A 23419-nucleotide genomic window follows, 5' to 3' on the forward strand; every position below is an offset into this window, starting at 1 on the left:
TCTGACCAGCCTCCTTCACAAAGGCCTCGCTGTTCTCTGAATTCCAATGAAGCTCCTTGATAAACACTCATACATTATACCTTGCAATATTTTACTTCTGTTTTCTCCCGGATGGAGTATACGGACTTAAAGAGTGAAGGTTGTGTTTTATGTTACTGTTTTAAATTTACCTAAGTACTCTACAGAGAGACCTGTTCTATAATGCGGTACACAAATATCTATTGAATGGATCTTAGTATTTTAACTAAGGTAACTTCCAATTACTTTGCCATTGACTTGAAAATCTTTTCTATATCCAAAATATTGAGTCAAATATATTTTTTGCATTAACTCTGCAATTTGGAACGAACTGTTTCATTCCAGTTTCCAAAACCATATGTGGTTAATGAGTATTTCTTTTTAAATTATTAGCATGTTATTATTTTTCATGATACTGTTCTACGACCACAGAGATTCACCCCACCATTCTCCTAACATGTCCTACTACGTTCCCCCATATTCAACAGTTACAGCACACATTCTGCTAGTTAAGTGTATCATAGCACTGCAAGTTTAGACAATGGTAGAAAGTCTAGCATGCTATTGCCAAACTATATTTAACAACTTCATTGAGAGTCCATCTTTTATCTGGGGGTAGATATATATAGTGCAATGTATCTTCAATTCCAAGCATGCTAGCTTCCACTCTCAATGAAAGAACTCTTCTAAACCAATTTTCATGGATTAAATATTTGTGGAGTAGGACAGGACAAGTGGACTTTATAGGTATGCTTGGATGGGTCCTAACATAGATTTTCTATGCAATTCAGTTGCAATAATTCTTGACAAACTTCAAAAGAAAGAGTTCTCATATAATTCGGCTTCCACCTCATTGTTACACATTTTGAATGTGTAACAACTACAAACATAACAATGCTGTTATTTTCTCATCACTAATATCACCAAATTCAATCACTTATTTAGCTTCCACTATAAACTGATAAGCATTAATGATGTCATTTCCATTTTGAATTGCCACTCATTATAACTTATTGGCAGGTGCCTCTGTTCATCCAGATGCTTTGGATAATCAGAGCAATGACTCTTGTGTCTATGGAAGCATTTTCCCTTCATCCATACCTGATAATTTCCAGGCAGCACATCTGGCTTCACAGTCGGATCGGTGCCATCACTCGATAAGTGTTCATGCCTACAGAAAGCATTAAGAGATACTGGAAATGTTTTGGGTATATTTTGGTACTTAATTGCGTATACAATAAACGACACAATCTTTACTTTCATAAATAAGTAAGCAAACCAATAGGCCTTAAAGTGACTCTTAACAGCCTCTCCTACCTCCTACACTGTGAACATTAATGCTCTGAATTTCAAACGCACAGCAGCCTTTAATCATTAATAGTTTAGACGGTATCCCTTCTCGTTAGAGACATTGACTCTTGCTGCTGCTCTGAAGAAAAAGTTTCAATTTTTCATCTTAGGTACCTGGGGCATTTGTGTTCCATCATTGTTATATAAACAAATCGATTGGAAAAATAGGAAAATCTCTGTGTGATTATCAGCAGGGTGCCTTGCTGGGCCATCATCTCATTTGCAAATCTGACAGTATGTCATGTAGGCTATTGGGCGGCCCAAAGCAATTGCTGGATAAAGACAAAGATAATTGAAAAAAAAATCCTGCGATAAAGAAATCGGAATGCCATCTAAACTTATAAAATGATAATAAATATATTAGGTCTTTTTAGAACTTAAATCGTAAAGCCCCAAATGTCATTCTCTACAAAGTTAAGTATGTTGTTACCTTATGGCTTTTCCAGACTCTGCTGTTCCAAGACTTGGCTGGTTCTGTTGATGTTCACGACAGTGTGGAAATAACCTTGAACAGGCAGCGACACTACAGGAAAGAAGAACAGGAAGTGGGAGGAATTCTCAAGGACAGAAACAGAGTCCTTGCTTTGTCATCAACATTGTCCAAATGTTCAAACTCCATTTCCTGACTTGATCATAATGAAATACATCTTGAAACTTCCCAGGGTAGATTTTTCATGTAAATCAAAAGCTAACTCAATTTAATGTAAAGATGACAACGGATAAATACACCTCTTGAATGTGAAAATGAAATAATAGCCTTAAAAGATTTTCGCAAAATCTCTGCAGCAATATATCAGCTCTTCAGATGTCAAAAACATTTGAAGTTATTCTGACATATCAGAAATAAAGCTGCACCTGCAGCAGATGACAGGGGATTAACAGAGAAGATGCTTCTAACTGAACAGATAACGTGTGCAGAGTCATCACCCTTCACACTCTGCTTGGTGACAGCGTAGCCTCAGGTCCCCTTTCATGATATACAAGCTTTCTGATAAAGAATGCATTGTTCATTACAGAGAAGAGTTAGAAGAGCATGCAACACAGACTCTCAAAACGATTTACTACATCCTATTACTTGGCTAGTTATCACAATGTCTTAAAAAAATAATAGATTATATTCTCAGGCACTCGATGTTACCATTTTGAATTTAAACTATTATGCTATAAAGTGTCTGTTTCACAGCACATAGAAAGATCAACCTCTCTCAGTTGTCCTCAGTTTAGTGTTTTATGTTAATTACACTGCTCCCTTACTCCGTTAACTGTCCAATCTATATATTCCATTTTCCAAGACAAGAGCCAATCTTACATTGAGGAATAACTATACAGCTCATACTATCTGTGTCTAGTTTTATATTTCTTAACAGAAAAAAAAAAACTTATGCTCAGATGTAAGTAAATTATACTTGAGGTATTTATGTTAAATCATGTTTGTTCTTCACAAATCAGTTTCAATAGTACTTTCTTAAACTTTCCCTACCCTTCAATAAATCTTAAAAAGAAGAAAAGAACTTTCCCTGCCCAACTGCCTGATCAACAATTCAGTAGATCATAGAAATATATGTAAACATTAGGTAGCACTCTTCTCATTTTCCTTGTATTACAATCATTTATTCTCCTGGGCCCATTTATTAAATGTTTATTATTTATTAATAGCTCCATATTCTGATCACCAGCCCCAACTCCTATGTGGGAAGATACCGTAATTAACTATGTAAAGATTGTCAACAATATAATAATAATAAAAAAGAAAATTCTAGAGTGAATGAAACCCTCTTATTGGAAGATACAATTGTTGACATTTGATTTTTAAAATGCTTGGTGTTTTTATTTGTCAACTGACACACACTAATTGTGCATTTTCTATGAGGTACAATGTAATATTTTGATATCTGTATGTAAAATATAATGATAACCTCCTCTGATACCCGACTTTAAAAAATAAACCAAAAAATATGCAATGATCAAACCTAGGGCCGTTAGCTTATCTGTCTCTTAAATATGTATCATTTCTTTGTTTTTGGAATGCACAGCTCCTTTCATCTCAGATTTTTGGGACATTCTCTGCATTTTTTAATAGGAAACTATTGCCAGAGGTTTCAATTTTGTTTATATAGATAGCTGGTCCTCACGCCAGTGAGAGAAACAGCCTAAATTGGAGCAACTAATTGACTGTTAACATCTTGCAACATTCATCAAGGATGACTTTGGAAAGTACCATTACGTTCCTAGAACTGCATATAATGAATGATCAAGACACTTAAGACCCTCAGACTATGGTCCACAACAGGGACCATCATCCCAGGGACCCTGGGATCATCAAGCGATCATTCCACATCCCTGAGTAAAGATGTGCTTAGGCTACTGGAAAGAGCCCTCTCGCTTCTCTTTTCCTTCCCTAGACACAGGAGGGAGAAAAAAGGAAGCGACTGCCTCATTTACTTCCCCCAAACCTCAACCATCCTCCCGCATCAGTGGTCCACACGGGCATGCCTCCACCTCAAGTAAGTCAACATCATCAAAAATAAAATAAACTCATGAAAAACAACAAACTGCCAAAACAAAACGAAACCTTACTCTTTGAAGAGGCACCATGCTACAGCATAGAGACACGCCAGAAAAAGAACCCCCGTGAGTGTGAGGACTGCAGGAATCCAGTTGTCAGGGCTCCAGTAATAAGAAATCTTCATCAGAACGGAGGTGGTCACCTGTGAAATGCGCGCATTGGTCACCAGCAACTGGTACAAATGGTAACGATACGAGGCACAGTATATACCTGTACTGGGTGGAGCTTCTTATACATTGCACTTTATTTTTTTCTTTATGTACTGTTAAACATAAGATTATCATTTGACATTTATCTGAAAAACTAAAATAAAGATGCCCAGGTGAAGACATCTAGCCTGTGCTAAGTGGCTGGCTGAGTCGGACAGCACATAGTGCCCTGTCTGGGTTTACAGTGGCATCCCTCTTCTGGTCCCAGCTCCTCTGGCTGCTTCCTATTGTGTAAACGGGAAGGCAAGAGTGATGATCTTGGGTCCCAGTGGCTCACATGGGGCACCAACATGGCGTTTCAGGCCGTACGCTTGCATCTGACCCGGCCTACGCCTGCCCACAGGCTATCCTACACACATCTGTCTGTCTGTTTTTCTATCTCCCTGCCTTTCAAATCTAAATACAAACATAAACAATTTAAAGCAATACAAACACAGGTGTTAGCTTTTGTGCAGTAGTCAGGGCACTGCCAAAGACAGGCACACTTCATATTGGAGAGCGTGGAACTGAACCACAGCTCGCTCCCAATTCCGACTTCCTGATGACACGCACTCTGGGAGGTGACAATAACTCAAGAACAACAACGTAAGCCTTTGCTGTTAACATGGGAGTCCACAGTTAAATTCTGGGCTTCTGGGCCCGGCGCGATAGCATAATGGTTACGGTCCTCGCCTTGAGCGCCCCGGGATCCCATATGGATGCCAGTTCTAATCCCAGCAGCTCCACTTCCCATCCAGCTCCCTTCTTGCAGCCTGGGAAAGCAGTCGAGGGCAGCCAAAGCCTTAGGACCTTGCACCCATGTGGGAGACCCAGAAGAGCTCCTGGCTCCTGGCTTCGGATTGGCACAGCACCGGCCATTGCGGCCACTTGGGGAGCGAATCATCGGATGGAGGATCTTCCTCTCTGTCTCTCCTCCTCTCTGTACATCTGCCCTTCGAATAAAATAAATAACTTTTTAAAATTAATTAATTAATTAATTAATTAATTCTGGGCTTCTAAATTCAGTCTCACCTGCTCTGGCAATGGAGTACGTTCTCTCATTCTCTCTCTATTTTCTCCCCCTTTCTCGTATATTGCCTTTTTTTTTTTTAAATCATCTGTGTCTGTGTGTTTGAAACAAGCAAAAATTTAAAAAGCAAATAAATAGCTATTTTAAAGCATACCAATACAGAAAATTCGAAAGCATGAACACACCTTCTGTGAGCACATGTCTCCTTGTGTGTTCAAGAAATTGCCTCTGCCTGTGACCTTTTTTCCTGCTTACCCTCCTGGTGAGCGTGTGTACATTGTCAAGGTTATCCTGCACCTGTGCTTTTGCCATGACCCTTACCTTCGTAGGAATGCCCACCTATAACCTCTTCGCTCATTTCCCTCCTGTAACATCAAGAATACTCGCTCTCGTTTATTTTCTACAAATTCCCATGAAACAAGGACCACTGCATGCTCATTTTGGTGGATTCTATGCAGTTTTTGGCACAGAGAAGATTTTATTGACTATTGGCTAGACGACAGAGTGAGACCCTAAGTTCCTCACAGGGAAAAATATTATTTCAAAAATGCGAGATTATTATTATTATTATTTGCTGTCATTTTTTTGTTTCCTCTCATAAAAATATCAGAGAGTTTTTATGCCCAAAAGAAATTCTCATTGCCGTCTCAACTGGACCATTTAAGAAGCTAGTAGGAGTGAAACCTCCTTGGTGCATATTGTTTTTAACGAAGCAACATCGCATGTCCAGCAGATGGCAGCAGACACTAGGACAAATTGTGTGAATCCTGCGTCTGTTGAGCCATTTCCTAAGGTGATGTGGGAAGCATTCATTTCCTAGAGGAGTGAAAAGGGAAAAGTCAAAGGTTGTCAGAAAAGAAATGCTTGGTAATGGGGCTGGCGGATAAAGCACCACTTAGAAACTTCAATGACAAACGCCCTTTCCACCTTGTTGAAGTTTGGTGGCTGGTAATTAGGTGACCAAACATTCTCTTTGACACTAGACGAGTCTATACAAAGCAAGATGAAGATAACCCGTGGTGTCAGTTGACATGCAGTGGTTTTATTTTACTGAGTAAATAATACTCTACCGAACTTTCAAAACAAAAAAAAAGGGGGGGGGGACAAAATGATGACAGACAACTTAAGCACTTAATCACCTGGCTCTATTTTCAGCTCATTAAGAAATACTACCCCTCCCCAGCTACCAGGCAAAGAGCAAGCCCACAGCAATAATGGTCAACCTTGCTGTCTTCCTTCCAACAGTCATTTATCGGATCCTTCCGATGCTGTAAGAATCACGGTAGAGAAGATATACAGAAATGTAAGATTGACAACTAGGAATCATACTCATTTAGTGGCCGCTCTGCGCTCAATATACTAGCAATGCTTTTTCGCTCTTCGCTAATGTTTACCCCAATAGAGAGGTGTTCTCTGTCACGAATCTACAAAGAGTTGAGGCCACAGGGGGTTGTATAAGTCACCGAGAGTTGCCCCAGCTGTGAAGGGGCAGAACTGGCATTCACAGGTAAGCCTCTGCATGCCCCAAGGCCATGGCTGTTTATCATAGATTCACTTCTCTGAAACAATACTATCACAGGAGTTTTAAGAAAGCATCGAATTCATAGTGTGTAGAAACAACAACACATTCACTTTCGTGAACATGTAACACACTGGGACCAATGCCAAGACCTCAAAACTGCTGGGAAGTGGGAAGAGAAATGTCCTCACTGTTGTACTTCCTTGCCTGACCAACAGGGGTAGATCTGTCTAGTTTGTTTCTATTCAGGCTTTTTCCTCTCTTTTCTCACATTCACAGACACACACACACACACATGATATTCAAAGCTATTATAAATGAAGAAAGTCAGATCTAATTTTGTTAATCTTTGTCAGGCTAAGGTAGGTTGGGGTAGTCTTTTTTTCTTAGTAGTCATATGAACGATCAAAATCTGCCTACAGGGATTACCAAAGGTCTAAATGGCTTATATTGACATAGCATGGCTATGACAAGAGCTAGTTCTTGCTTCACTTGATCCTCACCAACGCTTTTGTATATTACATCCAGCTATTTTAATCCCTTTAGTAATGCAGGGACACAGTGTAAATATTTAAATGTGTCTTATGGGCAGGCTCGGTTTTTTTCCATATACTTTTTCGACTGGGGCCTCAAAATCATTTTCAAAAACTGAACTTGAGAGTTTACATTTGACATTCTTCGTGGTGCATTGCCATTGACGTCAACCTTATGCTTGGTTATTCAGAGCCTCTCATTGTGCTTGCGCTCAGGTGGACCATTCTGGTGTGTTTTTTTTTTACCTTTTATGATAGATGTCCAGCCCACTTCAAGTGTCCTAGAAACACCTGTTTCTCTACTTTCAAAAACGGGCCATCTCTCTCTCTCTCTCTCCTCAACCATCTGCCGCTGTCTCCGTTCTTAATAATGTTGCTTCTTGCTCCACCATGAAATATCAATGTGAAACTCAAATATTTCTTTTTGATTTTTTTTTTTTCATTTACTTAAAGCCCAAATTTGCTACATTATCTGCCCTGCACTGGTCTAGCTTTCGTCTGCAGCACTTGTCAAGACTGATACGGAATACAAGTAACTGGGAAATAAGTTGTTACAAATCTTTGCAGGATGTTATTCTTTCATTCTTCATTTTGTTTTACACTCTCTTCCCCCAACGGCTCCACTTATAGGTGTGAAGATTCCTCAAATCTCAACCGTTTCTCTGGCTCTTTGCCAATCTTTCTGGCTCTACCAAGCACTAGCACTGTGACTCTGAGAGACGTATTTGATGTCCTCTGGCCTCAGCTCTGTCCTTTGTAAAAGGGAAGAAAAAAAATAGGTGAAACGTTGAATTAAATCCAATAGTCTATTGATTGTGAAAATGTTATGCTCTGATTTGCAAGATCCAGTGTAATGACTAGGTAGGAAGTTCTATCAAACATTCACTGAATCATTTTCTTCTAAAGGAAATTATTTAACTACGATTGAGTTACACTTTCTAAAATATCTGTAATTTTAGAACAGCTGCACCTTATCGTATGAAGTGTGCCTTTTTCAATGGAATTTTATTGAAACTTTTTTTTCGCCCTAAGGCTTAGGGAGCTGCTGAAGTCAAAAACAAGATATCCTACTGCTTGGACAACTGAGCAGTTCCTTCTTGTCTTGACGCTGAGTGATGAAATCAATGGCTAAGGATTGATGAGACAGTGGATTTTGTATGTCATCGTGTGTTTATCTTCCCACTAGGTAGTCACCAGTGAACCCAAAGGAATTTCCCTCCTGTCATCTGGTTTTGCACGAAGTCGCTTCGGGCTGTGTGCAATTAATTTTGTTTGATTCATAACCTTAATTATTTCACTTGCCATATTTATAGAAAAGACAATCATGGTCTTCCCTATCATGAAACTTTTGTCAGAGCAGATGTGTAAGGCTATCACCAAATAAAGAAAAATTCATGTGACTTCCACTGACTTGCAAATGATTTTACTTATCGCTGAGGACGATGTTTTGAAGGCTGCCAATAGGAAATCCTGCCAGTTTGTTTCATGGCTATCACTCATGGCGTGTCTTAACTGTTTTGAGTTGCATGTAGGTTAGAGCTCCAGAAATACGGAGTCATTTTTAACAGAAAAACACTGCTAACTTAGGAGAAGTGTTGATTTTGCATATTTTCTAGGGAAGCTACTATACAAACAATGACGTTACCAATTGATTTTAGAAAAATGAATGTAAAAATGCAGGAACTACAGATGATCATTTAAGCTTTGATCACCCTATCAGCCATCACACTGCCCGGCGTTTTCAAACACACCATTTTGTGCATTGTCAATCCATGTGCAAGCATTAGGTATAGGACTAACCTAAATTACTCTTTATTAGCTACCTGCTATGATCTGGAAATTACATGATGACGGGCTGCTGAAATGGCTTTTAACAATCCCCTTGTATGGTGGGAAGCTGAGGCACAAAGGTGGCAAGTTGCATAGCCTAGGTTGAGAGAGTTGCCCAGTGGTGCGCTTAAGATTGTTTCTTACCCACAGGGAGAAAACTTTAAAAGAATCCGTAAAATTTCACGGTTAGCATAATTTTCATTTGAAGCTTGTATTTGGGAATTTTATTTCCCTTTTCTTGGAAGGCTGTGTAATGCTATGGATGGATTAATGATGACTTTTTTTTTGAGTTATAGAAAGTCTTCTGTGACCATTAAGCCACTTTTTAAAGTTAACTCTTTTATTTTCAGTATCATATTATTCTTGGAATTTCATATTCACTCTCCAATCTTGCAGGCTAATTCAATTACCTCATGTCATACAAATGAGAATAGATGCTCAAAACAAGGAGAAAAATGGGGGAAATTACAAGACAGAAGTTGGAGGCAATGGATTAAAAAACTCATTTTTTTTCTGGATTGTAAGAGCCATTATCAAGGAGACATTATTTAAGAAAGCAAAAGAAAATGCTTGAAAATAATTGATTAAATCTTTTTAATTTAGTGATTTTTTTTTTGATAACATGTTCTATGACCTGTAAAAGTTATGAGACTTTCTTTGGATCTTGTAAAATATTAAAATATATTACTGAATTTTACTTCAATAATAAAAATTTCAGATAAACCAGCTCCACTGACAATACTGTCCCAAGATTATCTTATAAAAGTTAAAAACTACATTTAATATAAATACGGTAAAAATGGTGCCTACGTGACAAATTGCCTGATAGTTGCCAGGCCAAGTGCCTGTACCTCCACCCCCCAGGGGTATTTCATTGTTCTTGAGTCAGGTGACAGGAGCCAGGAGCCTCTTCCAGGTCTCCTACATGGGTGGGGGCCCCACAGCACTTGTACCACCATTTGCTTAGCCCACTATGACTTAGCACTGGCCTCTATCTTTCTTTCAAGGAGACTGAAGAATTTATAACAAATATCACATTAAAAAGAACTGAGTATGTACAATTTGTGCAATTCCCTGGTATAACTATCTTTACTGCAATCTCTTGCTAACTAAAACTTCCAAAGCAGCGAACAGAAACTCTATGTACTGAGTCCATTGCAATGCAACACTGCTTGAAATTGACAGGAATACTAGGTTGCGAATTACCCAGTACAGTGTCCATGGTAGTGAAGGATTGATACTTGCTGAGTTGAAAAGCAGTCTTAGGCAGGCAGCATACTGTTGTGATGAACACATCGGTGAGGTTGCAAAGATAGGTCTGCAAGCAGCCATTGTGTCCCTGCAATTATTCTTCGAGATTCAGAGAAAGTCACTAAGAGATTTTGATGTTATCACATCATACTTCATACATCTAATGGCTTTTCTCAATTCTTCATGGATGAAGTAAAAGCACGTTCACTTTGCTGATATATAGTATGAGTATAGTGGATGTGTGACTAGCATGAGCTGATTAAAAGGCTGGGCAGACTTCTTCCTCTCTATTTCACTTATGCACTGTTTATGTTGTAGTCAGAGTAAAAAAAAAACACACACACACACACACACAGTTACAAATTAGGATGATTCAGGGTTTCTACCACCAGAATGGACATTCGTGCTGGAATTTTTATTATGGGCTGAATTTGCTGTTCACAGATAGTTTCAAGAATTTTGATTCATAATTCTTCTGGGATTATGGTTGCAGGAAATGGTGTCTAGCCAGTTACCTCATTGTCTTTTTAGATGAACTGGACTTAAACTGTAGGGATTTAATTCAGTTCAACTGAAATCCTCACTTCTTTTTTGCTGCTTGCTAATAGTCATATGGGTTCAAAGATTTAGGAAAATCAGGAGACAGTTAATACTTTGAGTAGAGATGAGCTTAGTTACTATTAATTTATTCAACTAAGTTGTTATACACTTAAAGTTATTTTCCCTCTTCATCTCCTTAATCTTTAGGTATTATTTTATTTACTGTATTGCTTATAACAGCCCGAGAGAACTGTATTACTAATTTTCTCTTTAGCTCTTTGTTAGAGTCTTATCTTGATTTATATTTTATTTATTTTGTTTGAAAGAGATAGAGAAAGCGCATGAGCATCTCCAACGGCTCACCCACTTCTAAAATGGACACAATAGCCAGGGATGGGGTAAGCCAAAACAAGGAATTCAGGGACTCGCATTGGTCTCCTACATGGTTGGTAGGGACCCCAGGACTTGGGCTTACCTTAATCTGCTGCCTCCCAGGGCACACATCAGCACTAAGATGGATTGGCAGCAGAGTGGGGACCTGAACCCAGCTCTCTTGTATGAACTAAAGGCATCATTAAGTAGTGTTTTAAAAACTGCTCCCAATGCCCACTTTGGTTTTTGTGTTATAGTGATAGAAATAGAATTTACTCATGAAAACTTGGTTTACAGATTCAGAAGGGTGATAAATCCTTGTTTGCAGTCCGGGTTTTATACTCTGGATCCTGGGGATAGCTTCCACGTGCATCTAAAATTATATATAAAATCACATACACATATATGTAAGTTCACTGTTCTGGAGAGAGCGCCTGTAGGTTTCACCAGATTTTGTAACAATGCATGATCCCCTTGCTGTCCCCATTAGGAACTATCCTGCATGGGGCTGGCATTGTAGCTCAGCAAGTCAAGCTGCTGCCCAAAATGCTATCAGAGCATAGATACGTGAATTCCAATTAGAGTCTCAGCTGCTTCATTTTCCATGCAGCTCCCTGAAATTGTGCCTTGAAAGGATTAATTTAGGTGTTGGGATCCTTGCAACCCTTTCGAGAGCCTTGGGTGGAGTCTTGGGCGCCCAATTGAAGCTTGTTCTGGCCCTGGATATTTGGACACACCGGCAGATAGAATCTCTTTCTGGTCTCTCATTCTTCCTCTCTTTCTCTCTGTATGTGTGTCTCCATAACTCTGCCTTTCAAATAATTAAATAAGCCCTTTCCATGAAACCGTGACCATTACATGCCTTTCCTACCACGTATGGCACCAGTTTTTGGACTTTTCAACAATTGTACTTGGCCCGCAAAAGATACAGAGTTCTTTACTGAGCACTTTCAAAACATTAAAATTTATGCGACATCATATTTTTAAGATTCTTCAAAAACGTTTCATCAAAAAGACTGTGCATAGAATGAATTTCATGCTAAAGATGTCTCCTATGCCATTTATAATGTGATTGAATTTATTTTAATAGCTTTGAGCTTTTTCTCATCAGCACTTTATTTTTCTAAAATTCATAGACCCACACTGTTAGGAATCTGGATTTAAGAATGTTCTATTTTTGTCATGAATTTTTATAGTTATATGTTAGAAGCAGATAAAACTCTGGCAGTAGACTCCAACCATTTAGAAATGGTTTTAAGTCTTTGTACCTCATTCAACATTCTACACAGAACGATCTGCCTTGTAATAACAATGATAAAAGATATAGCCCATAACAATATTGGCCAAATCCTAAGAGAAATTTTCTTTCCCATGATATACTGTAATAGTTCACATTGTAGCACATGGATTTCAAACAAAATAGATGATATATATTTTTATTACCTATGTGTATTTCAAATGTAGCGGTTAATTTAAAGACCCCCCCCCCGCTGTAATCTTCAGGAGTAAATTCATAAGTCACACCCTAATCATTATTTCCAAGTAGCATTAATTGCCTGCCTCTTTTCATGACCCAACGGATCCTGTAAAAGAAAGTAGATAGACTCTAATCCCACTCAAACACAAATTTCAAAATACTTTGCCATCTTGCTGCAGAACTTCTCGTTTTGCCTAGCGTGCCTTAATTGAATGCCTAAGGCTTTGCTAGAATTTGCTCTTTTAATCAGGAATTTGGTAGGTGGAAATCCATGTGTTAACATAAGCCAGGAGATTTTGTTTTTCCACAGCAGTACAAGCTAAAATAATCTCTCCCACAGGAGCAAGATCAGGCGAAGAAGATTGACTCAGGATAGGGACGCCAGGATCAAGTTGAGCCAGAAATGAAAACAACACATTTTAAATGTTTGCAATACTACTATAGCATTTGACAGTGTTAACACCAGTATCCCTCTGTCTTAGGCAGTATTTCTCTAACTCATAAAATTGCTTGGAATAGAGATGGAATGTTAAAGTTCCAAGGTCACATACTGCAAGCAGAGAGAGACACTGAGAAACAATCAACTGATAAACAGGAGAATATTAAGGCTTAAAATCATATATTGTAGGATCTGACTATAGCAGATATATAATGGAAAACCGAATTTGATAAAATTTTACTTAATCTCGGAACATGTGATGTATTTCATTTGTAAAGGTTGTTTGGCGAGTAATTCATCAAATTACTTATTAAAAATATTCATGTGTTCCCAACTCAAGATTGTTATGAAACAAGTTATTAACTCCCAAATATTTGATTTTCCTTAAAAAATATCCTTATGGCTATTTTTTGTTTTAAATTGGAAAATTTTATATCCCAGACTGTTATGGGCTGTCTCATCTCTTTCTAAAGTTTATTATTTAACTTTTCTTCTCATTTACTTAAAAGATAGAGGGAAACGGGCCCAGCAGCGTGGCCTAGCGGCTAAAGTCCTTGCCTTGAAAGCCCCGGGATCCCATATGGGCGACAGTTCTAATCCCGGCAGCTCTACTTCCCATCCAGCTCCCTGCTTGTGGCTTGGGAAAGCAGTAGAGGACGGCCCAAAGCTTTGGGACCCTGCACCCGCGTGGGAGACCCGGAAGAGGTTCCTGGTTCCTGGCTTCGGATTGGCGCAGCTCCGGCCATTGCGGCTCGCTTGGGGAGTGAATCATCGGACGGAAGATCTTCCTCTCTGTCTCTCCTGTCTGTATATCTGACTTTGTAATAAAAATAAATAAATCTTAAAAAAATAAAAAACAAAAGGTAGAGGGAAAAAAGAGAGATTTTTCCACCTGTTGGTCATTCCCAAAATGCTTGCAATGGCCATGTTCAGGCCAGGGCTGAGGATGGTAGCTGAAAACACAACCGAGTTCTCACCATGGCTGACCAAACCCAGTTACTTACATTAAAATCACTGCTCCCCAGGACCTAGATTAAGACGAAGTTGGAATAAAAAGCTGAAGGCAGAATTTAAACCCAGGTTTTCTGATTTAGGACATAGGTATGTTAACTGCTTTGTTAGAAAACCTCCTCTAAATTTTACCTATTGTCTTTCTTGTGGATGTGCACAATTCATAATTATTTTATCTGAATGTTCATCAGCTGCCGACATCATTTCTCAGAAGTATCATTCTCTTCACATTGTTCTGTGGTGCCATGTCTGAAATCCATTGCATCCGAGGTCTATGTGAACACGGGCAACCCTTGATCATGTTAGACTCTAAAGCGCGTCTAAGCAGATTTTAGCGGATTCTAGTCCAATACTCATGTTTTCTCAGTGACTTAAACATTTCCATTTTTCTGGGTTCCATCTATCCCATTATAAAGTTGGTTAAACTAATACTCCTGAAGAGGCTTTCTTGAAGAAAGATGACTGATCACTGTAATTAGACAAGGTGGCAACAGAAAAGTGGATGCTGAGCAGAGCTGGAGAAGAAAAAGTGCTGCATTAGGTGAGCAGTGTTTGTGGAAGGCCTGTGGAGGGAAGGTGGGGCTGAAATGGTTGCCCAGGGCCCGATAGGAGGATGAGTCAAAGGGAATGATGGTCAGGCAAGGCACACCAGCCCATGGCTGGTGGATTTGTGAATTTGGAGCTAACACAAAGGGGGAGTGAGAGGACAGACTCCTGCAGGAGTTCCCTAGAGAGGGAACATGTGACCAGAAACCACACAGGCAAAGCTGTCCCCAGCACCTGCACAGGAAGGTGAAGCTAAGTGGAATCCTCTGGGCTGCCGAACACCACCAGGTTGGCATAGCCATGCCACTGGAGAGCAAACCAGCCTTGGGAAGGGTCCTGGAAATGAGAGCAGTGAGCAGGGCTCATGCCAGAGCCAGGATGTCTGTGTTCTAACTCCCCCTCTCCGCCCCAAGATCCCATTTCCCCCAAAAGGGGACCTTTTTCTTGTTACTGTTTTTGTGACATCTCTACTCATCCGTAGAAGACTCAGATAAGCTAATCACAGCATATTTGTCTCCAAAAGCAGCAGTTGGCAAAGCACCAACTAGCACACAGCAAGGAAAGAATGACAGGGCTTAACGTCGCACCAGTATCCTCTGCAGCTACTGGCGACATTGGAAGCATGAGCTAAAGAGAGGCTAAGCAGACAAAACTACAGACATGACCTGGGAGGACCCAGGGCAGAGAGAGGTAGTCGAAGCAGTGCTGGCTGCAAAAGCTCAGGGAAGAACAAAGCACAGTGGTCTGAACCCGAGGTTTCCCAGAGTGACCAGCACAGCATCCTGGAGTGAGAAGGAATGGGGGATAGGCTCAGAAGGGGAACAGTGAAATCTGCCCCCAAATCTGGGACCAACACAGTGTAAAGTCAGACACCGTCCAGAACCACACGGAACACAACTGAGAAACCAGTGTTTCTCTCAAAGATTTGCAAAAGACCATCTCAATCGTAGGCTTACAAGGTGAAGATACTGAGGATCTGCAGTACAGGAAATTTTTAAAAATCATGATAAAACTTCAGAAACAGTGAGAAACAAAGGCAAGATTCTAAATGAATGCATTACAAAAGAGGTACAAGCCGTTCTACAGGATCACATTAAAATACTTGAAAACATGAGGGCGAGTTTAAAACACAATTGATAACCTCAGCAATAGACAAAAGAAAGAATTTCAGAACTGGAAGATAACGCATTCTAGAATACACACACACAAAAATCAGAAATTTGGAAGAAGAACTGAATAAAGCTAAGAAAACAAATACAGCAAGAGAATCCTGAGCAGATTCAATCAGAAGTGACCTTTCTCTGACATGTAATTACAAAGCTCCTGTCAGTCAAAAATATACTGAAAAGTGTGCGCGAAAAACATGTTGTATCCCAACATCCATGGCAACACAAACTATGATAGTGAAAACACGAAAACAATCCCCAGATGCCCATCAAAGGAGGAATGCATAAACTATGGAACATCAATTTTATGGAATATTACAAAGTCATTTAAAAAAAAAGCAAAATTCTACCATGGACAACAAACTGGTCCCAACTGAAGTCCGTTCTGCTCAGTGAAATAAACCAATCCCAAAGAGGTCAAATACCCTATGTTCTCTCTGTTATAAGACAAACTTCATGCAAAAAACAGAACAGATATATAGGTGAACAAGCACACACACACACACACACACACACACACACACACACACACACACAGATTCCCATAAAGGAACTGTACAATGGAGGCCAGGATCCAAGAATGAAGAAGTACTGCAGCCTGTATCTCCTTTCCAAATAAAAGATCTCCCCCACTGAATCTGCTAAACACACGTTAACAATTTGATGCTAGATATTCTTCCATTACATTTACCCACAAAGTTGTGATACACATAATAACAGAATGTTGGAATTGTGACTTCAGATGAAGGACTCTATTACTGCAATTACCCAGGGGAAGACGGGTTGGGGGTGATGGGGAAACCCTGTATCAACAAAATCATAGAATGGAAGCTAACAACAAAGAAAATACTCTCTGACAGGTAACTGTTCTCTTCTTCCTAATCCCAGTATTTAGTTCTATGTATCTTTTCTATGTTTTATTTATCTACAGGCTGCGTTTTTCCCTTTTTGGAGTATTGTCACAGGCTCATAATTGGGTGTATTGAATGGCAGTTTTGTTACAACATCAGATACCGTTTCTTTCTCTCTCTTGCATCTCCCAAATGAAAATAAGCTAAGTTGCCACATTCTCATTTTTTAAGGGTTTATCTTATTTATGGGAGAGGCATAGTGACACAGAGGGAAGAAACAGAGAAGAAAAAGACCCTCAGTGTGTTTATTCACTCCTAAGTAGTTGAAACAGACAGGGCTTGTTCAGGGCCAAGTCGTAAGTTCGACACTACATCCAGGTCTCCCCTATCAGTGGAAGGAGCCAGCCACTTCAAGCACCCTGCCCTTCTTTCCCGGGCACTTGAACAGGAAGCTGGATCAGGGGCAGAGCAGCTGGTACTCAAAGCTGTAGTCTGACGTGGGATGCTGTAGCACAAGCAGTGCTTAAAACGCTACATGGGATACTTGTCCTCATTTTCATTTTTAGATTGTCTGTTTCCACTTGTGTTTTTCATTATTTTTGTCTCCATATTTCTCCATCTTTAGACCTATGGTCCATTCTGAATGATCTGTTCAACTATTTCTAATCGGTCAAATGTATCAAGTCAAAATTTCAATTAATACCATCTAATGTGTATAGATTCTACTTGTGTACCAAGGAGCTAACTACTTGTGTCTCCTCAAATTTCACTCAAAATTCACATCCTTGAAAGATGCTCGGGCCCTGTGGCTGCAGCCCTCTTGAATGTCATCAGAGCTCTCATAAGAAAAATGCCAGAGAGCTCCTGAGCCTCTTTCCCAACATGTTCAGACACAGTGAAAAAAATGATTATCTTTAAGTCAGAAAATGCACTCCTATCAGATAGCAAAGGTACCAGGACCTTGACTTTGGAATTAGAATATTCTAGTAATAAACAAATGATAAATAAATGCTCACTGTTGAAATCACTGTCTATTTGCATGTTTGTTGTAAGCACAAACTAGAACAGAGAGTATGTGTGCTTGTGTGTGTATACATATATTATATAATTGTGTGTGTATATATATATATATATTTTTTTTTTCTTCCAGGGTGACTGTACCTTTTAAGAAGAACAAATTTTTCATTTTCAGAAGCCCAGTATGGGACTATGTACATAATAAATCTTTACAAATACTCATTGAAATAAAGTGCGCTGCATTGAGACTCCACAGAACTACTCAAAAGTTCTACAGTACATGACCAAAGGATCTATCAAATCATTAACACTGATATGCTTTCCTGAACTCAAAATAGATGGCTAACAACCCCAGTCATTTATCCTTCTTTTTTTGATCATGAGAATTCAACTGTGTGAAAGAAACCATTTCACGGACATCTCTCAGTGCCAGGACATGCAGATAATTCCTGTGAGAGTTCCCAAGCACTTTCTATGTTTATGACTAATGTAGACTACTGAAGCATTATTTTTCATCACTATTACTTACTGTAGTTGGAGCTGGTTTTGTGGAGGAAGTTGGCTGTGTTATGGTCCAGGGAAACACATGAATTATGACTGTGGTGGTGGCTGACAGCTGCCTAGCTTTATTCCCACCTAATTCATCAGTAACTTCGATAAGTAACTGGAAAGTCATGGGAGTTAGAATGTCTTGAAATACATCACCCTGGAAGTTCGGCGTGGCGGCCAGAGAAGGAGGCTCAGCAGCTCGTCTCCAAAGCGTGAACCGATTATTTGTGTTTCCTGAAAATGATACAAGAAAACACAAGTAAATCACAGTATGCATTGTTAATTCTACCGCCTTGCTTAAGGACCTTGCTAGGACAATTCAGAATAATATGTTTCTAACAGATACAAGATGCTGCACATGATGACTTTACGTGAAATCTCATGTCTTACCTCTTAAAATTGAATAGCTCAGATGTTGCTGTGGGGAATCTTTGTCCGAACAGTTGAGTTGAATGAAAGGAATCTTAACCGTTGAATAAATCTGAATTTCCAAGTGTGGCGGTGTGCATACCGGAGGTTCATCATTCACGTTCTGCAACATAAGCATCCCATCTGTTAGGTTACATCTTAAAAAGTTTACCATATTTAATCATTTATTTACCTAATTCTTATCATGTGCTATTTTCACCTTATAATGCCTGTAAAAGCCATCTTTATGTCTTGAAAGTGACAGAGTTATCATAGAAATTTTCACTTGGGGTGATCCTTTTAACTGGTGTGTGTTTCCTATGCAAGATTTTTGGGGCAGTAATACTCATTGCTAGTAACACTCATTGCTAGTGACACTCATGACATTACTACATTGAAAAGAGGGTTTGGGGTGGATACTTATGCAACAGTTAAGATGCCACGTGAAACACCCAATCCTGTTTTGGAGTACCAGGATTCAATTCCTGGCTCTGCTTCTGCCCCAGTTTCCTGCTGATACACACTTTGGGGGAAAGCAGGTGATGATTCAAGTAGTTGAGGCCTTCCAATCAGGTGTGAGAGACAGACTGAATCTTGGATTCCTCTCTTACACTTTGTAAGCCAGTGAATGCTCATGCCCGCTCTCTCTCTCTCACTCTCTCTATCTCTTTTCTCTTTCTTTGTTTCTCTGCCTTTCAAACTGAATGAATAAATAAATCATAGTAGATTTAGGCCAAATGTTATCTACTATAATTATTTCCCCCTTCTCTAGAAGATTTATGTCTTCATGTCTCTTGCCTAATTTTGCAGAAGTGGTACACACATCCTAAAAGGATGCATATTTCACAACTGGGCAGTTTCACTTGTCAAAAACCTTAACTTCATTTTGAATTAGTCGTTTGAATATTGAGCCTAGTTTTCATTCTCTGAAGATAATCATCATCTTGTACAGTCCGTGACCTCATTTTCAAACAAACACAGGGTTTCACCAGCTAAAAGGAGGAATTATAGGATCTCTGAGGTTGTTTGGGTTCTATGATTCTTTAACTCTATCACCTGGGGTGCAAACTGATACATTTCTTGCCACTGTCTGCCTTCTGTTCTCACAGCAGACATGCTTAATTTAGTTATGTCTATAACTAATTCAGACTGAGTTAGAATTATGCCGAAACATTGTAGTTGTAAGTTCTTGAAAAATGAACAGGTTTAGAGTTGATTTCAAAGCCATGTGACATCCCAAGAAGGTACAGTCCATTTTTTCAAACGGGAATGTAAAGTGAAAGTAATTTATGTCCTTGACCTGGTAAACCAAAAATGGAAAATGGAGTGCCTAATTCAGCAATAGTATTGTACATCCCTGGCCTTCTCCAGTTTGAAAAAGCTCCTTAGAAGTTATTTGAAAGTGCAGAGCAAATTCCACATCCTTTCCTGCACTCCAACTTCCTTGAAGAGGCAATGTGCTCCACTAGTTTGGCCATTGAAGGTCACAGGGGATACTTGCAAACATTCAAGCCCTATTCAGTAATGTGAATATCTTAAAGCCACAGGATTTTTAAAAGTCATTTTCCCTACTGAAAATGACTCCTTTTCTTCTTCTTTCTCCCCCCCCCCGATATACTTTTCAAATAAATAAACTTTAAAAAAGCAAAATAACAGGAGAGGAGGGAGTGGGAGGGGAGGTGGGAGAAAAAAGGAGAGGAGAGGAGAGTTTAAAAAAGTATAAAGAAGAGTTCAACATCAATATGAAAATTTTTATTTGAGTATGTAAATATGGAAGAAAACCAAGGTGGAGCGAAAAACTATCTTTTCAATAACACGTCAAGTACTGAAACTACATTTGTTTGAAGACAAATAAAAGGAAATGGAAACAGATTGGATCTTAACATGTTGTTTGCCAAATTCAGTATGGCTACCTTGTCCACACAAAGCTAATGCTAATATCTTGTAAAGTAAAAAAAAACGACTTAAAAAACCAGAAAGGCAATATATGAACAGCGTGAATGCTTTTTCTTTTGTGCCCAAAGCAACAGGATGAGACATTCAGAATTAATCTACCAATAGAATAGAAAATAAAAAATTATTTTCAGATTAACATGTGCACAAAGTATTTTGCCCACAACTTAGTATCTTCACCTAAACAGTTGGCAATGATGCCATTGATCCAAATCTATTACTTATTTTGAGGCAGCTACACAGATAGGGTGTCCTGTTTTTAACTGGAAACACGGCTGAAAGCTAAATCAATTTTGTGACAAACGTATCAGAATTCTCAATGCAGTGTGTACCCTAACCCTACTCAAAAGAGTGTTCTATGAATTATTTCAATGCAAAGCCAGGTTAATAAAAGAAAATTATAGACAAATATTCCTCAAAAACATATATATAAATAAAAGAATAAGAACAGGGAAATTCCATCTTACCGAAAGCAAGTAGAGGCTTGCTATGGTCCATGTGTTACTTGGGGATTTTATCAGAGGGTTAATTCTGTGGGCTCCACTGACTTTGAGCTTGGCCTGGAGAACGGCTGGGGAGCAGGGCAGCCTCTTAGATGATGTTCCTGTCCCCTCCTCTCTTATGGCTCTAGGACTCAACTTGCAAGGAGGAGCTACAACTAATCACTATTGATTAGGCAACTGGCTCTGGGAATGTTGTGGCTCACACTGGTTTTGGAGGAAGATGGTGGGGCTGATAGAAAATGCTCCAGTGAGACCGTGGAGATGAGCCCCCAACAACTTTGGAGTTTCTGTGTGCCCTGGGCATGTGATAGGACATGTCTGGTTCTTTGGGCAACCACCATGTCTGTGTTAGAGGCTCAGGGTGTCACACTTACATTGAGGAGTGCACAGATCCTTTGGTTCATGGGCCTGTGTGCATGAGGTACCAAGACACCATGGGCTAAACCCAGGGTGGCTGGTTCTCTTGGCAGAGGGGGCCAATGCTGTGATCATACTAGTTGACATGATCACATCCTACCCCTTGCTGACAATAGCACAGCTCAGCGCAGTAGCTTAGTGGATAAAGTCCTCACCTTGCAAGTGCCAGCACCACATATGGGCACCGGTTTGTATCTGAGCTGCTCCACTTTCCTTCTAGCTCCATGCATATGGCCTGGAAAACAGTGGAGGATGGCCTAAAGCCTTAGGACCCTGCACCTGCGTGGGAGACCTAAAGAAGCTTCTGGCTCCTGGCTTCGGATCTGCTCAACTCTGGCCATTGCGACTACTTGGAGTGCATGGAAGATCATTCTGTCTCCCTTCTCTCTGTAAATCTCACTTTGCAACAAAAATACATACATCTTTTTAAACAAATAGAAATAAAAACTACAATGTGTTAGATAGAAAATACAGTGAAAAACCTTAACAAAAGTCTTGATGAGGCAGAAGAAAAAATATCTGAGCTAGAAGACAAACCTTTGGAAATGTCTCAGACAGAAAAAAGAAGAAAAACTTATGCAAACAGAAATTAGGCAAAGCAAATCCTTTTTCATGTTTCTTAGATTTGTATTTTTATCTATTTGTACCTCTTCTGGGTCTCCCATGTGGGTGCAGGGTCCCAAGGCTTTGGGCCATATTCAACTGATTTCCCAGGCCACAGCAAGGAGCTGGATGGGAAGTGGGACAGCCAGGACATGAACCAGCAGCCTTATGGGATCCCAGAGCATGTAAGGCAAGGACTTTTGCTACTAGGCTATTTCTCCAGACTCAATCTCTCTCTCTCTCTCTCTCTCTCTCTCTCTCTACTATTTCTCTTCAGTATCTCTCTATCCAAGCAAAATCTTCACATTTATATTGTGTGTAGGATTAGGAAAATCCAAATAAGTGAAAATAACAAACATGGACAAGGCTATGGAAAAACACAAACCTGAGGGGAATCAAGATGGTGGAATAGGGTGAGGACCTATTCAGATGGAGACACATTAGCCAGTGTGAAGCAGAGAGGGCACATTCCAGGAAACAGGAGAGCACAGACCAACAGCAGAGGGGGGCCTGGAGAATGACAGACATGTGCAAACAGCAGACACAATGGTGCGGTGCTACAGTGACCAGATACCTCAGCAGCATTCATTGAACAGCAATCTGAACTGCACCAATGGCGGGAGATCCCCTAGCAATCAGGTGGGAACTGGAATTCACTGGAAACCTAAGAGCTGAACTCAAAGAACTGCCCATCCTGCTGGTTTGTTTGATTTGACCAGGAGCAGTGACAGAGCACCAGATCCTAAAAAGTTGAAGTGGGACCAGGTTGGATTTCACAGCCCAAACCCTCAGTAAAGCTGAAGCGAGTGCCATCTTTTGTAGGGAGGCAAAGGCTGTGGGATAGGACTGTGCATGCACTAAGCTGGGAGTGAACTCATTTCAGCCTCACTGAATCGCATGATGTGGCATCCTAAGGGTTCCATCCATGATAGGTCTGAGTAGCCCTCAGACCTGACAGCCAGCAGATCAGGAACTCTAGTAGTTAGGAAAAATCCCAAGGCCTGTGGAACTGTATCATAAACTGATAATAATAATAATAAAAAGAAGAAGAAAAAAGCAGCCATATTCATTGCTAGTAGGAATACAAAACTCTACTGCCACTTTCGAAAGTTTTGACAGTTTCCTGCAACTCTAAAACATGTCTTTCTTGGGCATGGCGGCATGGCCTAGCGGCTAAAGTCCTCGCCTTGAACGCACCAGGATCCTATATGGGCGCCGGTTCTAATCCTGGCAGCTCCACTTCCCATTCAGCTTCCTGCTTGTGGCCTGGGAAAGCAGTTGA

The 23419-nt window shown here is 39.9% G+C and overlaps 1 protein-coding gene across 1 annotated transcript in view; it reads right to left on the minus strand.

Moving 5' to 3' along the window:
• Nucleotides 1-1746: 1746 nt before the first annotated feature.
• Nucleotides 1747-23419, minus strand: part of LOC118759891 (cadherin-related family member 4-like) — a 98337-nt gene continuing 76664 nt past the window's right edge. The window contains exons 18-21 of the mRNA XM_058657439.1: nt 18644-18785; nt 18234-18487; nt 3946-4076; nt 1747-1891 (exon numbers count right to left, since the gene is read on the minus strand). Of these exons, the coding sequence (XP_058513422.1) occupies nt 1795-1891; nt 3946-4076; nt 18234-18487; nt 18644-18785 (624 nt within the window). The 3' untranslated portion in view covers nt 1747-1794. The remainder of the gene's footprint in view (nt 1892-3945; nt 4077-18233; nt 18488-18643; nt 18786-23419) is intronic.

This window comes from Ochotona princeps, chromosome 32, assembly GCF_030435755.1.
Source record: "Ochotona princeps isolate mOchPri1 chromosome 32, mOchPri1.hap1, whole genome shotgun sequence".
NCBI lineage: Eukaryota > Metazoa > Chordata > Mammalia > Lagomorpha > Ochotonidae > Ochotona > Ochotona princeps.